At 38.8% G+C, this 14,487-nt stretch overlaps 1 protein-coding gene across 20 annotated transcripts in view; it reads left to right on the top strand.

The window, feature by feature from the left end:
- Window positions 1–14,487, top strand: part of LOC105469869 (solute carrier organic anion transporter family member 1A2) — a 164,115-nt gene that overhangs the window by 104,820 nt on the left and 44,808 nt on the right. For 17 of the 20 annotated variants that reach the window (XM_071072089.1, XM_071072090.1, XM_011721410.3 and 14 more), the window contains one exon: window positions 14,077–14,218. In XM_071072089.1, the coding sequence (XP_070928190.1) occupies window positions 14,077–14,218 (142 nt within the window). Of the gene's footprint in view, window positions 1–7,812; window positions 8,384–14,076; window positions 14,219–14,487 lie in introns of those variants that run through there. The other 3 variants (XM_071072095.1, XM_011721420.3, XM_071072094.1) reach the window with 3 other exon arrangements.

Genomic DNA, 14,487 nt, shown 5'->3' on the forward strand with positions numbered 1-14,487 from the left:
CTATTTAGGTTTCCCAAAAATAATTGATAAATTTTGGCTTAGGTGTATTGTGTGGTCTGAATGTGTCCCATCCAAATTCCCATGTTGAAATCCTAACTTCTAAGGTGATGGTAGTAGGAAGTGGGGCCTTTGAGAGATGATTAGGTCACAAGGGTAAAGCCTTCATGAATGGGTTCAGTGGCTTTATAATAGAGGACTAAGAGAGATTCATTGCATTTTCTGCCATGTAAAGACACAGTGAGAAAGATGGCAGTTTATGAATCAATATGTGGGGCCTGTGAGCCAAAAATAAAATTCAACACTCCCACCACGCTCCCCCACCACCCCTGCCAGCACTGAATGGACCTCCTCTTGGTCAAGAGCATTCCAAAGTTAACCTAAAAAACAAGTTTAGGCTGTGATGGGAAAGAGGTGTTGGACATGCCTCGTTATACCCTCCTCTCTTTTGGAATTCAGGAATAACCAACCAGCATTAACATCAACACAGACCTTAAGTCTGATAAGAAACATTTATATCTATTCTCTATGAAGCCTGCTTACCTACAGGCTTTATCTGCATGATAAAACCTTGGTCTCCACAAAACCCTTATTGTAAACAAGAAATTATTTTTTATTATTGATAATAACTCTTCCAACCAATTGCCAGTCAGAATATTTTAAAATCAAACTGTGACCTGCAAGTTCCTGCTTTGAGTTATCTTGCCCTTCACAATTGAACCAATGTAAATCTTATGTGTATTGATTGATGTATTATGTCTTCCTAAAATGTATAAAAGCAAGCTGTACTCCACCTTGGACACATGTTTTTAGGACCTCTCTGAGGTTGTACTGTAGGCATGCCTTAACTTTGGCAAAATAAACTTTCTAAATTGATTGAGACCTGTCTCAGATACTTTTGGGTTCACAGATTAGCAACCATGAGAGGATTCTGAGTGGAGATGCCCCTGACCTTTGATAAATCTCCTATGGGTACTTGGTACCAGCCTGAGCTAACCTTATGGCTCAAACTGATAGGACAATTTGCTGAGGCCTGGGAGCCCCCACCCACTCCAGAGAATCCCTGATCTCCTTAAATTTGGTCAAGATCTAAAGTTTATTTCTCTCTAAAACTTCTCTTTTTGAGTTTTGTGTCCAACAAAGGAGGCAAGTTTCCTGCTCTCATGACAATGGAGAATGGGCAACTCCTTTCTGGAGTTTCAGCTAATTTCCAACAGGGAAGGCATGTTTGAGCTTTTTGTTTGTTTGTTTGTTTTTCTGCTTCTAAGATAGTAAACAGCAGTCTTGAGCCAGGATCTCATTCCTAGATAAGTAGCAGACTTGTTTTTTTTTTTTTGTCTCAGAGATTCTTCTTAATTACTAGAAATTAGAATTGACAGCCAGCTGGTCTTAATTTCTCCTTAGCATTAGAGTGCTCAGTAATTGTATTGTTGGGGTTTTTTGTTGTTCTGTTGTTTCTCCCATCAGATTTGACCAACTCTACCCAACTTGGTCAAATTCAAATGAGAATTCCAAAGTATGAGCAGCCAGGCCTCTGAAGTTGCTAAAATTCCTCATAGCTGAAAAAACGAAAACAAACAAATGATGTACTTGGTTTCTGTTGCAGTTTTCTGTCTTAAAAAGACAATTAATTGTTCTATCATTTTCTTTTCTTCTACCCTATTTCTCCTTCCCCCTTCACTGTCTGGTACCAAAAAAAATCTAGAGAAGGCATGAAATGACTTGAACACCTTAAAGCACTCAGAACAAAGGCATCACTCACCCTTTGTTTCTTTGTGGGGTTTCAAGAGTCATGGGCAGATTCTTCTTAAGGTCTAAAGTGTTCTTATTCAAAGGTAAATAATTTTTGTCTAATTCAGAGGTTATTTAAGGATTATATACAAAATGAGGTAAAAAGGACCAGGAAATAAGAGATGCAAAGAAAGTTATAAATATAAAGAGGTATTTTTGGTAAGAAAGCTTAAAAGAAAAGTAATTAAAAAAAAAAAAGTAATTTTATATGAGAAAGAATCTTGCACGATGAATTTTTGTCCTAAAACAAAATGACTCGTTAAGAAAGAGAAATATTATGTCAAACTAGAAAGTCCAAGAATGTTGTGAATGGCCTGTGTAAGTTGTAATAAGATTAGTAAAACAAGAATTTATTAAAATGTTATGTGATTTAGTTGGCTACAATGAAAATAAATTATAATAAATAGTTTTTCTGAAAATTGAACTTTGATATTAAAAATACACTCATACAACACTAAATAATTGGTTAGAACATGATTTATTAAAAATGTTGAGTTAATCTTAATGCAGGAACCTAAAAATTTTTGAATTCTGTAATCTGTTTCTTTTAAAAATTATTTAGATTGATATCTCAGAACCTGTGCCCTGCTGCTTCAGTTTTTTCTCTTTTGAGAAGGCCTGGAATAGTAACTCTCTCCTTCAACTTTTTTTGACTCCTGTAACTTCTTCTTTTTGTTTTTGTTTTTTCTGAGGCAGGGCCTCACTCTGTCCCCCAGGCTGGAGTGCAGTGGCACCATCTCAGCTCACTGTACCCTCAACCTCCCAGTCTCAAGAAATCCTCCCCTCAGCCTTCTGAGTAGCTGGAACTACAGGCGTGCACCACAAAGCCAAGTTTATTTATTTATTTATTTATTTATTTATTTATTTATTTATTGGTTTTTTTTAATAGAGATGGAGTTTCGCATGTTGCTCAGGCTGGTCTCGAACACCTAGACTCAAATGATCTGTCTGCCTCAGCCTCCCAAAATGCTAGGATTATAGGCATGAGCCATGGTGTTCTGGCCTGACTTTTTAAGTTAATATTTGAAACTAAGAAACAGAATTTTTGAAAACAGGGAAATGAAAAATATTTTGGATCTACTTTTGTCTGTATGTCTGTTATAGCTATATATTTATATGTGTCATGTAGAAGTGATATTTCACTAACAATTTTTATGAAAGACCTCTAATCACTTGGCTAAAAGAAAAGTAAGTGCTTTTCAGACTGAAGGAAGCTACCTAAGATGCCTTTTAATTCATATGACCTTAGTAGTTTTGGGTAAGATTAATTTGGTAAATTTAACATAAAAAATACCTCCAGTAATTTAAAATCTTAAAGTCATGTTATGTTAAATTAAATAACCCCTATTTTTTTCACTGGGAACTGGGTTACCATAAGTTAAAATAGTAGGAGAGTAAATGGTGTTTTTGGTAAAATTTATAAAAATACAATGATGTAGCTTTTGCTAAAGAATTTTTTTTTTTCTAATTTAGAGACTAAGAATTATTTTAATTAAAGATAAAAACATTATATAGATAAAACTAAATGAATAAAGAGAGAAATTAAAAGATGAATGATGAAAAACCTTGACTCCAGTCTGGCTATGTGGTTACCTATGGTAGGGAGCTGCAGCTGAGCTACATTCAATTACAAAAGGTAAAATTCATTAGAATTAGGGATGGATTAAGATCCTGGGTATTTGGCTCTCTAAATGCATAAGGAGATGCAAACTAATAAGAAAAAAAAAAGCAAAAATATTCAATCTCTTGGTTATTGTTATCTGTAATAGCTAAATGAATGTACAAGAATGCTGGGTTGATCCTTAAGGCTGGACCAGGCCCAGATGTGTGTCTTTCCCAGCTCAGGCCACCAGCCTCCAAGCTACCCACAGAAAGAAAAATTAAACCAGGGCAACAAAAGTCACCTCTGAGACCTGTGGTTACCAAGAAGATAGTCAATGTGTGGGAAGGGCAAAACCAAGTAACTATTAAAGCCAGAGGGTATAATGCAAAGTAATTGTTCCTTTTGTAGATCGATATAATCAGGTTCTTGAGAAACCTTAACTACTTTAAGGAAAGAATCCTTTATTTTAAAGGCTACAAAACGAAAGAGCTTGTTTGGATTGATGCAGGATTCACAAATCATGATTAAATTGCTGATGAGTATATGTGACAAATGTGTAAGAGGTTATTCCTAAGAGAGCAACCTGCCTAATTGACTGGATAATTGCTACTGTAAGGTCTGTTTACCCTGGAAATGGGACTTCCCAACCATCCCTATAAAATGCCAAGTGGAGCACCCCAGATGACACAGTTGATATGCTTCACATGCAAGCCATGTGAAAGTGTATAACTGGGATATTCTCCCATTGAATATGACTACTATCCAGGTCATTGTCCTGTGACCTCTCTCCTCCCCTTTGCTCACTGTCCTAGAGTGGCACTGGCCTCTGAAGTAATTCTTTTTTGGTCTTGGGACTAGTTCAGGGGGAACTGGGTGGGGGAAGTCCCTCCTGTCCTAAGTGCAGTTGCACTGTACAGAACACTCCAAGGGCCAATGGTAATTCAGCACAGAAAGAGGGAGGGCCCCCAGGTCAGAAAGAGCTCCAGAGACCTCATGGCATTGTAGCGCAGGGTGGTGGGCCAAGGTTAGGACACTGCATAAAACAGGCAATCCCACTACCTCTACCTACTCATGCCAGGAGAATCCATAACTACCTAGAGTGAGTAGGCATCTATCCAGCCTAGCAGTAGGATTGATGTCTGTCCAGCCTGGAAGAGGGGCAGTAGGTGACTCCCTCCCCTTCTGTTGTAAATACTGTAATTATCAGATAATTTAAGTTATTCTCATTTGTAACTGCATTTCTGGTTCAGGCCAGAGTCCTCTGGTATTGAAAAAAAAGACTGAGTCCTGTCCCCATTTCTCTTCTCTTTCCCATAGATTCCCCCACCTTTCAAACTGTTTTGCATCTATTTCAAAGGAAGATATACCTGAGACTGGGTAATTTATAAAGAAAAAGGGGTTTAATGGACTCACAGTTCCACATGGCCGGGGAGGCCTCACAATCATGATGGAAGGCAAAGGAGGAGCAAAGCCATATCTTACATGGTGGCAGGCAAGAGAGCATGTGCAGGGGAACTGCCTTTTATAAAACCATTAGATCTTGTGAGACTTACTCACTACCATGAGAAAAGCACAGAAAAACTCACCCCCATGTTTCAATTACCTCCCACAAGTTTCCTCCCCTGACACATGGGGATTATGGGAGCTACAATTAAAGATGAAATGTTGGTGAGGACACAGCCCAACCATATAATTCTGCCCATGGCCACTGCCAAATCTCATGTCCTCACATTTCAAAACCAATCATGCCTTTCCAACAGTCCCCCAAAGTCTTAACTCATTTCAGTATTAACACAAAAGTCCTAGCTTAGGAGCCAGTAGAATCAAAAGGAAGTTAGTTACTTCCCAGATACAATGGGGGCACAGGCATTGAGTAAATACACCCATTCCAAATGTGAGAAATTGGCCAAAAACAAGAAGATAGATGCCCCATGCAAATTTGAAATCAGTGGGCAGTCAAACCTTAAAACTCCAAAATGATTTCCTTTGACTGCATGTCTCACATCCAGGTCACACTGATGCAAGAGGTGGGTTCCCTTGGTCTTGGGAAGATCCACCCCTGGAACTTTGCAGGGTACAGTGCCCCTCTCCTGGCTGCTTTCACAGGCTGGTATTGAGTGTTCTGTGGCTTTTCCAAGTGCGCAGTTCAAGCTGTTCATGGATCTGTCATTCTGGGATCTGGAGGATGGTGGCCCTCTTCTCATAGCTCCACCAGGCAGTTCCCCAGTGGAGACTTTTGTGTGGGGGCTTCAACCCTACATTTCCCTTCCATTCTGTCCTAGCAGAGGTTCTCCATGAGGGTCCTACCTCTGCAGCACACCTCTGCCTGGACATCCAGGTGTTTCCATACATCCTCTGAAATCTAGGCAGAAGTTCCCAAACCTCAATTCTTTACTTTTATGCACCTGCAGGACCAACCAAAGCTTGAGACTTGCACCCTCTGAAGCAATGGACTGAGTGTATATTGGCTCCTTCTGGGTCCCATGCCTGGGACCCAGAGCACCAAGTCCAAAGACTGCACAAGAAAACCATTTTTTATCCTCCTAGGCCTCTGGGCCTTTGATGGGAGGGGCTACTGTGAAGACCTATCACATGTCCTGGAGACATTTTCCCCACTGTCTAGGTGATTAACATTTGGCTTCTCATTACTTATGCAAGTTTCTGCAGCCAGCTTGAATTTCTCCTCAGAAAATGGGTTTTTCCTTTTTTATCACATCATCAATCTTCAAATTTTCCTTTTATGCTTTGCTTCCCTTTTAAACCTAAGTTCCAATTTCAAACCATATCTTTGTGAATTAATAAAACTGAATGATTTTAAGAGCACCCAAGTCACTTCTTGAAAGCTTTATTTTGAAATTTCTTTCACCAGATACCTTAAATTATGTCTCTTAAGTTCAAAGTTCCACTGATCTCTAGTGCAGGGGCAAAATGCTGCCAGTCTTTTTACTAAAGCATAGCAAGAAACACCTTTGCTCCAGTTCCCAATAAGTTCCTCATCTCCATCTGCGACCACTTCAGCCTGGACTTTATTGTTCATATCATTATCAGCATTTTGGTCAAAGCCATTCAACAAGTCTCTAGGAAGTTTCAGACTTTCCCACATCTTCCTGTCTTCTGAGCCCTTCAAGCCTCTAGGAAGTTCCAGACTTTCCTACATTTTCCTATTTTCTTCTGAGCCCTCCATACTGTTCTAACCTCTGCCTATTACCCAGTTCCATAGTCACTTCCGCATTTTTGGGTATCTTTACAGCAGCACTCCACTCTCTATACCAATTTACTGCATTAGTCCATTTCATAGTGCTGTGAAGAAATACCTGAGACTGGGTAATTTATAAAGAAAAAGAGGTTTAATGAACTCACAGTTCCATATGCCTGGGGAAGCCTCACCATCATGGTGGGAGATGAAGGAGAAGCAAAGGCATGTCTTACATGGTGGCAAGAGAGCATGTGCCAGGGAACTGCCCTTTATAAAACCATCAGATCTTGTGAGACTTATTCACTATCACAGAACAGCATGGGAAAACCCACCCCCGTGATCCAATTACTTCCCACTGGGTCCCTCTCACAACATGTGGGGATTATGGGAGCTACTATTCAAGATGAGATTTTGGTGGGGACACAGCCAAACCATATCACATGGTAAATTTGAACGTTAAGTGCTACATGGGCACTCCAGGTGACATTAATACCACAGAAACACAGCCTGATCAAATTTGCTGTCCTCATGGGTCTTACAGATGCTTAATAAAACATTGGGGTAATTAACAAAGAATAATGAGAAAGGCAAAAGGGAGTCAGAGGACTCACCCCAGAGGGTGATGAAAATATTTGGATGTTTCATAAAAAATGAAATAAATAAAATGAAAATCGATGGGGTTGAAACAAAGGTCGTACAACACTATCAAAGGTTGGGTGGACCAAAGGGAACCCCTACTGGTCCCCCAACATTAAAAGGCCACATACCTGTTTTCTGCATTTGCCCCAGATTGGGGAAATTGAAGAAACAGCAACAGGCAAAGGTTATAATGAAGGAGCTGACATTACCTGGGGTAATGCTGAGGTAAATTAAGATGAAGATTAAAAAAAGAGCCCAAGTCCCTTGGCTCAATATCCTGCTAGGAACTCAAATCACTTTTCACCAGAAAAAGTAAAATAGTCTGGGGGTAGAAAAGAAAAGTTCCTTGAACCAGAACATAGAAATGTACAGGTTGATAGGATTATGAAACTTGAGATGTCTGTACAGCCTGTGTGTCAGGTAATTTTAACTCCTTTACATAAATGTCTTGTGAAAATTGGTATTGTATCTGATTGAGGGATGTTTCTCCTATCAAGTATTATGAAACTGAAGTCATGTAAATGTTCCCTTTGAAGAATGTTAATTGGACTCACTAAATGGAAACTAGTAAGGTTGCCTGAGCCTACAGAATGCATGGTAGAAGCTGAAGGGCTAGTCGGGAACAATTCTCCACTTCATATCCCTGTGTGGAGCATTTATTAGGGCTTATGGTAAAAGACTGGGAGCACTTCCCAAAGACAAATACTGGACTAGAGAATTTCCCGTTGAGGGACATTTACGGCCTTGTTATGGAATGTTAACTGAAGCTACTCCTTTGCTAATGGAAATAATGGTGCCCCAAAGAGTTCCATAATAACTTAAAAATTGTTTACATAGGGTCTTGCTACCTGAGGATGCAAAGAGAAGATACTTATGAGCAGAGAGCATTCTTTTTCCCCTAGGGCTGACTCTAACTGTGAGGAGCTGCTAGATTCTACAGTGCCTGATAAACAGCTCTCATATGACAAGAACTGCTTAGCATGTGAATGGCAATTCAAGGTGAACAAAGGACATGTTGTTTGGAAGGCTGATGCTCTGGTTAAAGAGTCAAGGGAATCTTTTTCTTTTAAATTATTTATTCTTTAGAGCAATTGGGTGAAGTATGTTTTTATGAACAAATTTACCTTTCTCTCCAAGTTCTCCAAAATTTGGAAACCGTGAGTATTCTGGTTTTATCACAATATAGTTATTTGAATAAGTTTAGTAAGAGTCTTTTGTTTTAAAACAGGACAATTGGAGACACTGATTATTTTACCAAGCCTTTGACTAGAATAACATATTTTCAGGTAAATTTCCAGCAAAGCCAACTTAAAAAGAGCCTATATGGTCATTCAATTTCTTGCTGCACTTTATGCAAATAGTCAGGCCAAGTATAATAAGCCTAAAACTTATTTTTACACACAAATCGGTCTTACTATAATTTGTCTTTAATAGAAAAGGAGGGCTAGAGAGAGAGAACATTTTTTTCAAAGGAGAAGTTTAACACTTGTTACTAGATTTCAGCCCCGACCTTTGTTTTTGAATGCAGATTGATTCATGAATGATTTCTTGGCTATAATAATCCTCTAAAGAATAGCAGATTATAGTTTTTTTTCATATTTTTAGTTGAATCCATCATGAAATAGCTTCTGTCTTCCATTGTGACACACAAATACTCTTTTGATTGTCAAAACATTAATGTTATTTATCTCTCCCTGATTTACTTCCAAGGAAATTGGAATCATGGTATTCTCAAGACTAGAGATGCAAATCTCTCTCGTTTGGCATCCCACTGAGCCCGATCTGTTTTTCACTGTAAATGCCCTTCTGTTAAGACTATACAAGCACCCTCCCTCTAGGCCTGAGGACTGCTGTGGAAGAGGTGGATGTGAGAGATTGTAAGGGCTAGGTTTGAGGAAGTGAATTAGTTCAGATCATCCAAATCAAGGATGGATACACAGATGCCTAAACAGCTGGTAAAACAAAGTTTTTTTGCCTACTGAGCTATTATTTGGCATCTTTTCATCCAGCCCAATCATAAAGAATGTCATGCTTTTTGTAGAATTAAAAGAAAATAACTACTGAGAGGATAAAGATACCTTGTGACAAAGCCTTCGGGATATAAGACTCCCAGTTATGAGTTGTGCAGACAGATATGTATTTTTAAATTTTATTTTCATTTATTTATTTCTTTATTGAGACTCACTCAGGGTCTCACTCTGTCACTCAGGCTGGAGCGTAGTGGCGCCATCATGGCTTACTGCAGCCTTGACCTTCTGGACTCAGGTGATCCTCACGCCTCAGCCTCCCAGGTAGCTGGCACTACAGGCATGCACCACCATACCTGGCTAGCTTTTTGTCTTTTTGTATTTTTTTAGAGACAGGGTTTTGCAATGTTGCCCAGGCTGGTCTCAAAATCCTGGGAATATAGATGTGAGCCACGGTGCCCGGCCAGTATATATTAAAAAATTTTTTTTCAGAACAATGCTTATGTTTTGTGTAGTTAATTGCTGTAAGTCCATAACTAAAACCAAGATTATAGTAGCTCGATGCATAGAAGTTAAAGATAAGTCAGTTTTGTAACCTGGCCTTTGGCTTTTTGTTTGTTGACTGTTTACTGAAAAAATTTAAGGGGTAATGAATGCTCATCCATGTCCATTCCTATCTGGCCTAGAACATTTAATTTGCTATAAGTCTTTTGACTCTAAGTCCCTTGGCCATAGGGGGTCCCACCGAGGGACAGGATGGATCTCAAGCAGGCAGCCATGCCACCCCGACAATGGTATGAGGCAAAATAAAAATTTGGTAGACATTGTTGTTGCCTCTGACAAATCTTAGCTGGAAGAGGGAGAATATAAAGCAAAAATAAAATTCTGAGAACCCTAAGCATCTGAATGGACCCTTCCTCTCAGCCAAAGGCATCCCAAAATTAATCTGAAAAGCAAGTTTAGGCCATGATGGGAAGGGGGGTGGGTCAGACACGCCTCATTGTACCCTCCTCCCTTTTGGAGTTCAGCAAAAACCAGCCAGAACTAACATCGACACAGACTTTAAGTCTGACAAGAAACATTTACATCTATTGTTTCTGAAGCCTGCTACCTAGAGGCTTTATCTGCATGATAGAACCTTGGTCCCCAAAAGTCCTTAATATAACCCAGATATTACTTTCTATTGATAATAACTCTTCCAACCAATTGCCAATCAGCACATTTTAAAACTTTAAAAATACCTATGACCTGGAACCCCCTGCTTCGAGTTGTCCTGCCCTTCCAGATTGAACCAATGTATATCTTACATGTACTGACTGATATATTATGTCTCCCTAAAATGTATAAAAGCAGGCCGTACCCTGACCATCTTGGGCACATGTTGTCAGGACCTCCTGAGGCTGTGTTATGGCCACATCCTTAACCTTGGCAAAATAAACTTTCTAAATTGATTGAAAACTGTCTCAGATACTTTTGAGTTCACAGGCATCCGCCAATCCAAATTTGCTAGTGCCTTGCTCTTGGACTTTCCAGTCTTTGGAACTATGATAATTAAATTTCTGTTGTTTATAACCCACTCAGCTTAGGGTATTTTGTTGTAGCAGCCCAGATGGATGAAAACGCTATATTTAATCTTATTCAATTTCATTTTACTCTCAGCTCTGATTTCTTCAAGATGTTTTTGATACTTACTCTGTCATTAATTCAATAAACTTGTATTGGGTGCCTGCTATTTGTCAGGCACTTAATAAGCACCAGAGTCACAAGGGTAAATAACATACGGCTCCTATCTCTGACTTGTTCACAGAATAATGAGAGAGGAACTTACAGACATATAAATAAAGAGGAACTTATATAAATGAAGTGCACTGTAATAGAGGTTGTAATGGAGTTAGGCACACAGTAGGGTGGGAAGATAAAGAGTGAATGAATAGTTAGGGCTTAACTGGGGAGCACAGAGGCAAAAGGGGCTTCACAATAGAAGTAATAAAATACCTGATTCTTGAAAATGAATTGTATATTTACCAGATGAACAAAGGGAAAAAAGGCATTATAACTGGAGGAATATTATATAAAAGCACTGAACTATAAAATGGCATGGTTAATTAACACAGCTAGAAGTGGAACATTGTGTCTAAGGACAAGCAACAGGAGATGATACTGAAATATAGATGATACTTTGTTTACTATCTTAAAAATCAGAGATTTTTGTTTATGGGAATTACTGAAAAGTTTTAAGAAGTAGAATCACATGCTAACTATGTATTTTATTAATTCATTTAACACAAAAAATTACGATCCAAATTATTGGAGGTGGCATGTGAAAGAGAGGTTGGAGGTACACAAGGCTAGAGGAGACTAAATAGGATTTCAATTGTCTGAGCTAAACTGTTCATACATATGAGAGGTTTCATCATACGTGTGGTAGTTAAAGGCATGGATGGGCATGAGATGTCCTAAAGAAAGCATGCATAGCAAAAGGGTAGGGAATACAAGACAGAGGCCTGAAAGTGTTGACCAAATAAGAGAAGACTGAGTAGAAAGAATCTAGCAGTTAGTCAGAGATACAGGTATGCATGGGGGAGGGAATTTCAGGAAGAAAAGAGAGATCAACAGTATCAAATGACTGAGAGTCGAAGTAAGCTGATAATTCAGACATAGTTTGTGGATTTGGGATATATGGGAATAAGGAAGTTGTTTATGACCTTTTATGGAGGTAATTTCAAGAAATACCAGGCTATAGCAGACTATAGGGCGGATGGAAGGTTAAATGGTACAGACAATGAGTCTAGACTATTCTTCTAAACAGCTTTGTGGTAGCTAGAGTAGCTATCCATCAAGGCTGAGGGAACTTTTTTTTTTTTCCCCTCAAAAGACAAGAATTATCTTGGCTATCTTAATAAGCTAGTGGGGAAAGAAGCAATCAAGCAATAGAGTGTGAGGTTGAAAATAGAGAGAAAAGGCTGGGTGCAGTGGCTCCTGCCTGTAATTCCAGTACTTTGGTAGGCCAAGGTGGGTGGATCACCTCAGGTCAGGAGTTCAAGATCAGCCTGGCCAACATGGTGAAACCCTGTCTCTACTGAAAAAACAAAAGCTAGCTGGTCATGGTGGCACACACTTGTAGCCCCAGCTACTTGGGAGCCTGAGGTGGGAAAATTGCTTGAACCCGGGAGGTGGAGGTTGCAGTCAGCCAAGATTATGCCACTGCGCTCCAGCCAGGGTGACAGAGTAAGACTGTCTCAAAGAAGTAAAAAATAAGTAAATAAAAAGTGAGATAAAAGAGCGATATGGATGAATTAGAATCTCAGAAATGGGAAGAATGGATTCAACAGCAAGATTGGAGGGATTTTATTGTACAGGAAAGGGACACCAATCTTTCTAAAGACATATGCAAATTAGAGAAGGTAGGGACAGAGGTAAGTTTGCAGGTGAAGTTGCTGATATCATTTACTGGGCATAAAGAAAGAGCATGTGACTGGGTTGGAGACTGAGAAACAGAAAAGGTTGTGAGTTAACTTGAAAGGAATATGTGAGGTAGAAAATAAGTTGTGTGATTGGCTTAAGACTGGAGGTGTGGAAGGTGGAAGGTGGAAGGTGTGAGAATATTAAGAATTTGAGCATGATAGCTAGATAGTAGGTCAAATGGTCTCCCAGGAAGCAAATGTCATCAGAAAATATCTTTAATAGGACCAAGCAAAAATCCCTATGGCATGTGACTGAAGACCACCATTCAAGTTGACATAAATCTATAATTTGTTCATTTTGAAGTAGTAATTAATCTACCTAACTATAGTATTACCAGTATACAGTGCTCCTGTTTTAAAACCTCTTACTAAAAGCTATCTTTTTAAATTTAATAAACCTATCAGAATTTTAACCATTCATATTTTTAGTAAAACCATAGTAGCTCCTGGTGATTACAGTGGTTCTATCTGTGAACTCATCCCTGATGTTGTTATGGATTGCATCAACCTCACTGTTTCCTGGAACTATATCAATTCATAGGAAGTATGATTAATAAAACATATGGAAATTTATAGTATACATATTAGGCAGGCAATAAGAATAAACAGAAGCCAAGGGTCCATGTGAGCTGATTCTCCAAGGTTCAGGAAAGCTTCCCAAAATAAATGGAGTCTCATTTTTGTGTGGTCCTCCATTTACACTGCAGCTGAGAAACCCTGAAAACACCCTGTCCTGGGCTTACATGCCTTAGACACAACTGGGATTGCTGAGCTCAAGGGTTGCAGAGCATCCTACTATGGGAAGAATGAGGACATAACTCAGGTTGTTTTGGATATTTCCTTCCTTGCTGAGAATGCAGAATGTTTCTGACCAAGAATTGCAAGCAAGAACAGGAAAGAGTGGGGTCGGCCAAGGTAATCTAGCTAGATAGTAGGTCAAATGGTCTCTCAGGATGAGAGACCCTGGGGCCCTCATTTTTGGGGGGCCCTACTGTTTTGCAGAGAGAACTTAAATGTATTTGAAATAGTGTCTTTGTATAATTCTGCATTCTTTCTTTTCATTACAGTATATGTATGGGTTCTTTCGTACTTTAGATATCATTGTAGTTCTGAAGACCTGGTTAAATCATCAGCTATATATTACTTAGAATGACTGTTTGTTTCTATGCATGTACCAGTATGCTTATACAATATTGAGGCTGCAACTGCCTACAAAATTAGTCTCACTTTGAGTTTTCAGAGATAAATCACAGTATGACAGACAAGGGGAACAGACTACATTTTACAGTTTCTTGCAAATTCAAAGGTTACTTAAGTTGGAGACAATCAGTCTTATGGTGGAAGGCATTTTGTCAACAGACGGCAAGTATACAATTTAAAAATAACTTTTTCTATGTTTTCTTATATTTTTTTTCCTAGATGTTTCTGTTGGCAATAACATGTGCATTTGTATCCAAAACCCTATCTGGATCTTATATGAATTCCATGCTCACACAAATAGAGAGACAATTCAACATCCCAACATCTCTAGTTGGATTTATTAATGGAAGCTTTGAGATTGGTAATGAATTATTTTTGCATTTCTTCTTTTTGTATTTTGTCTTATCTATGGAGCATGTCTGAATTTTATTCTCCTTATTTGCTGTTTTAGGTCATTTAATCTGACTGAGTTGGATGTTTTCTAAAACTGATTGATTAGCTAAGCTCAGAATATACTTGGAAATAATTCATTTAAATATTACCTAGTATTAACACCTAAATATTGCCACATATCTCACCATTGTTCTTTTTAGTCTAATAGTTTTCAGTTATGTAGCACGAGTAGCAGAG

The sequence above is a fragment of the Macaca nemestrina genome, chromosome 10, assembly GCF_043159975.1.
Source record: "Macaca nemestrina isolate mMacNem1 chromosome 10, mMacNem.hap1, whole genome shotgun sequence".
Classification (NCBI taxonomy): Eukaryota; Metazoa; Chordata; class Mammalia; order Primates; family Cercopithecidae; genus Macaca; species Macaca nemestrina.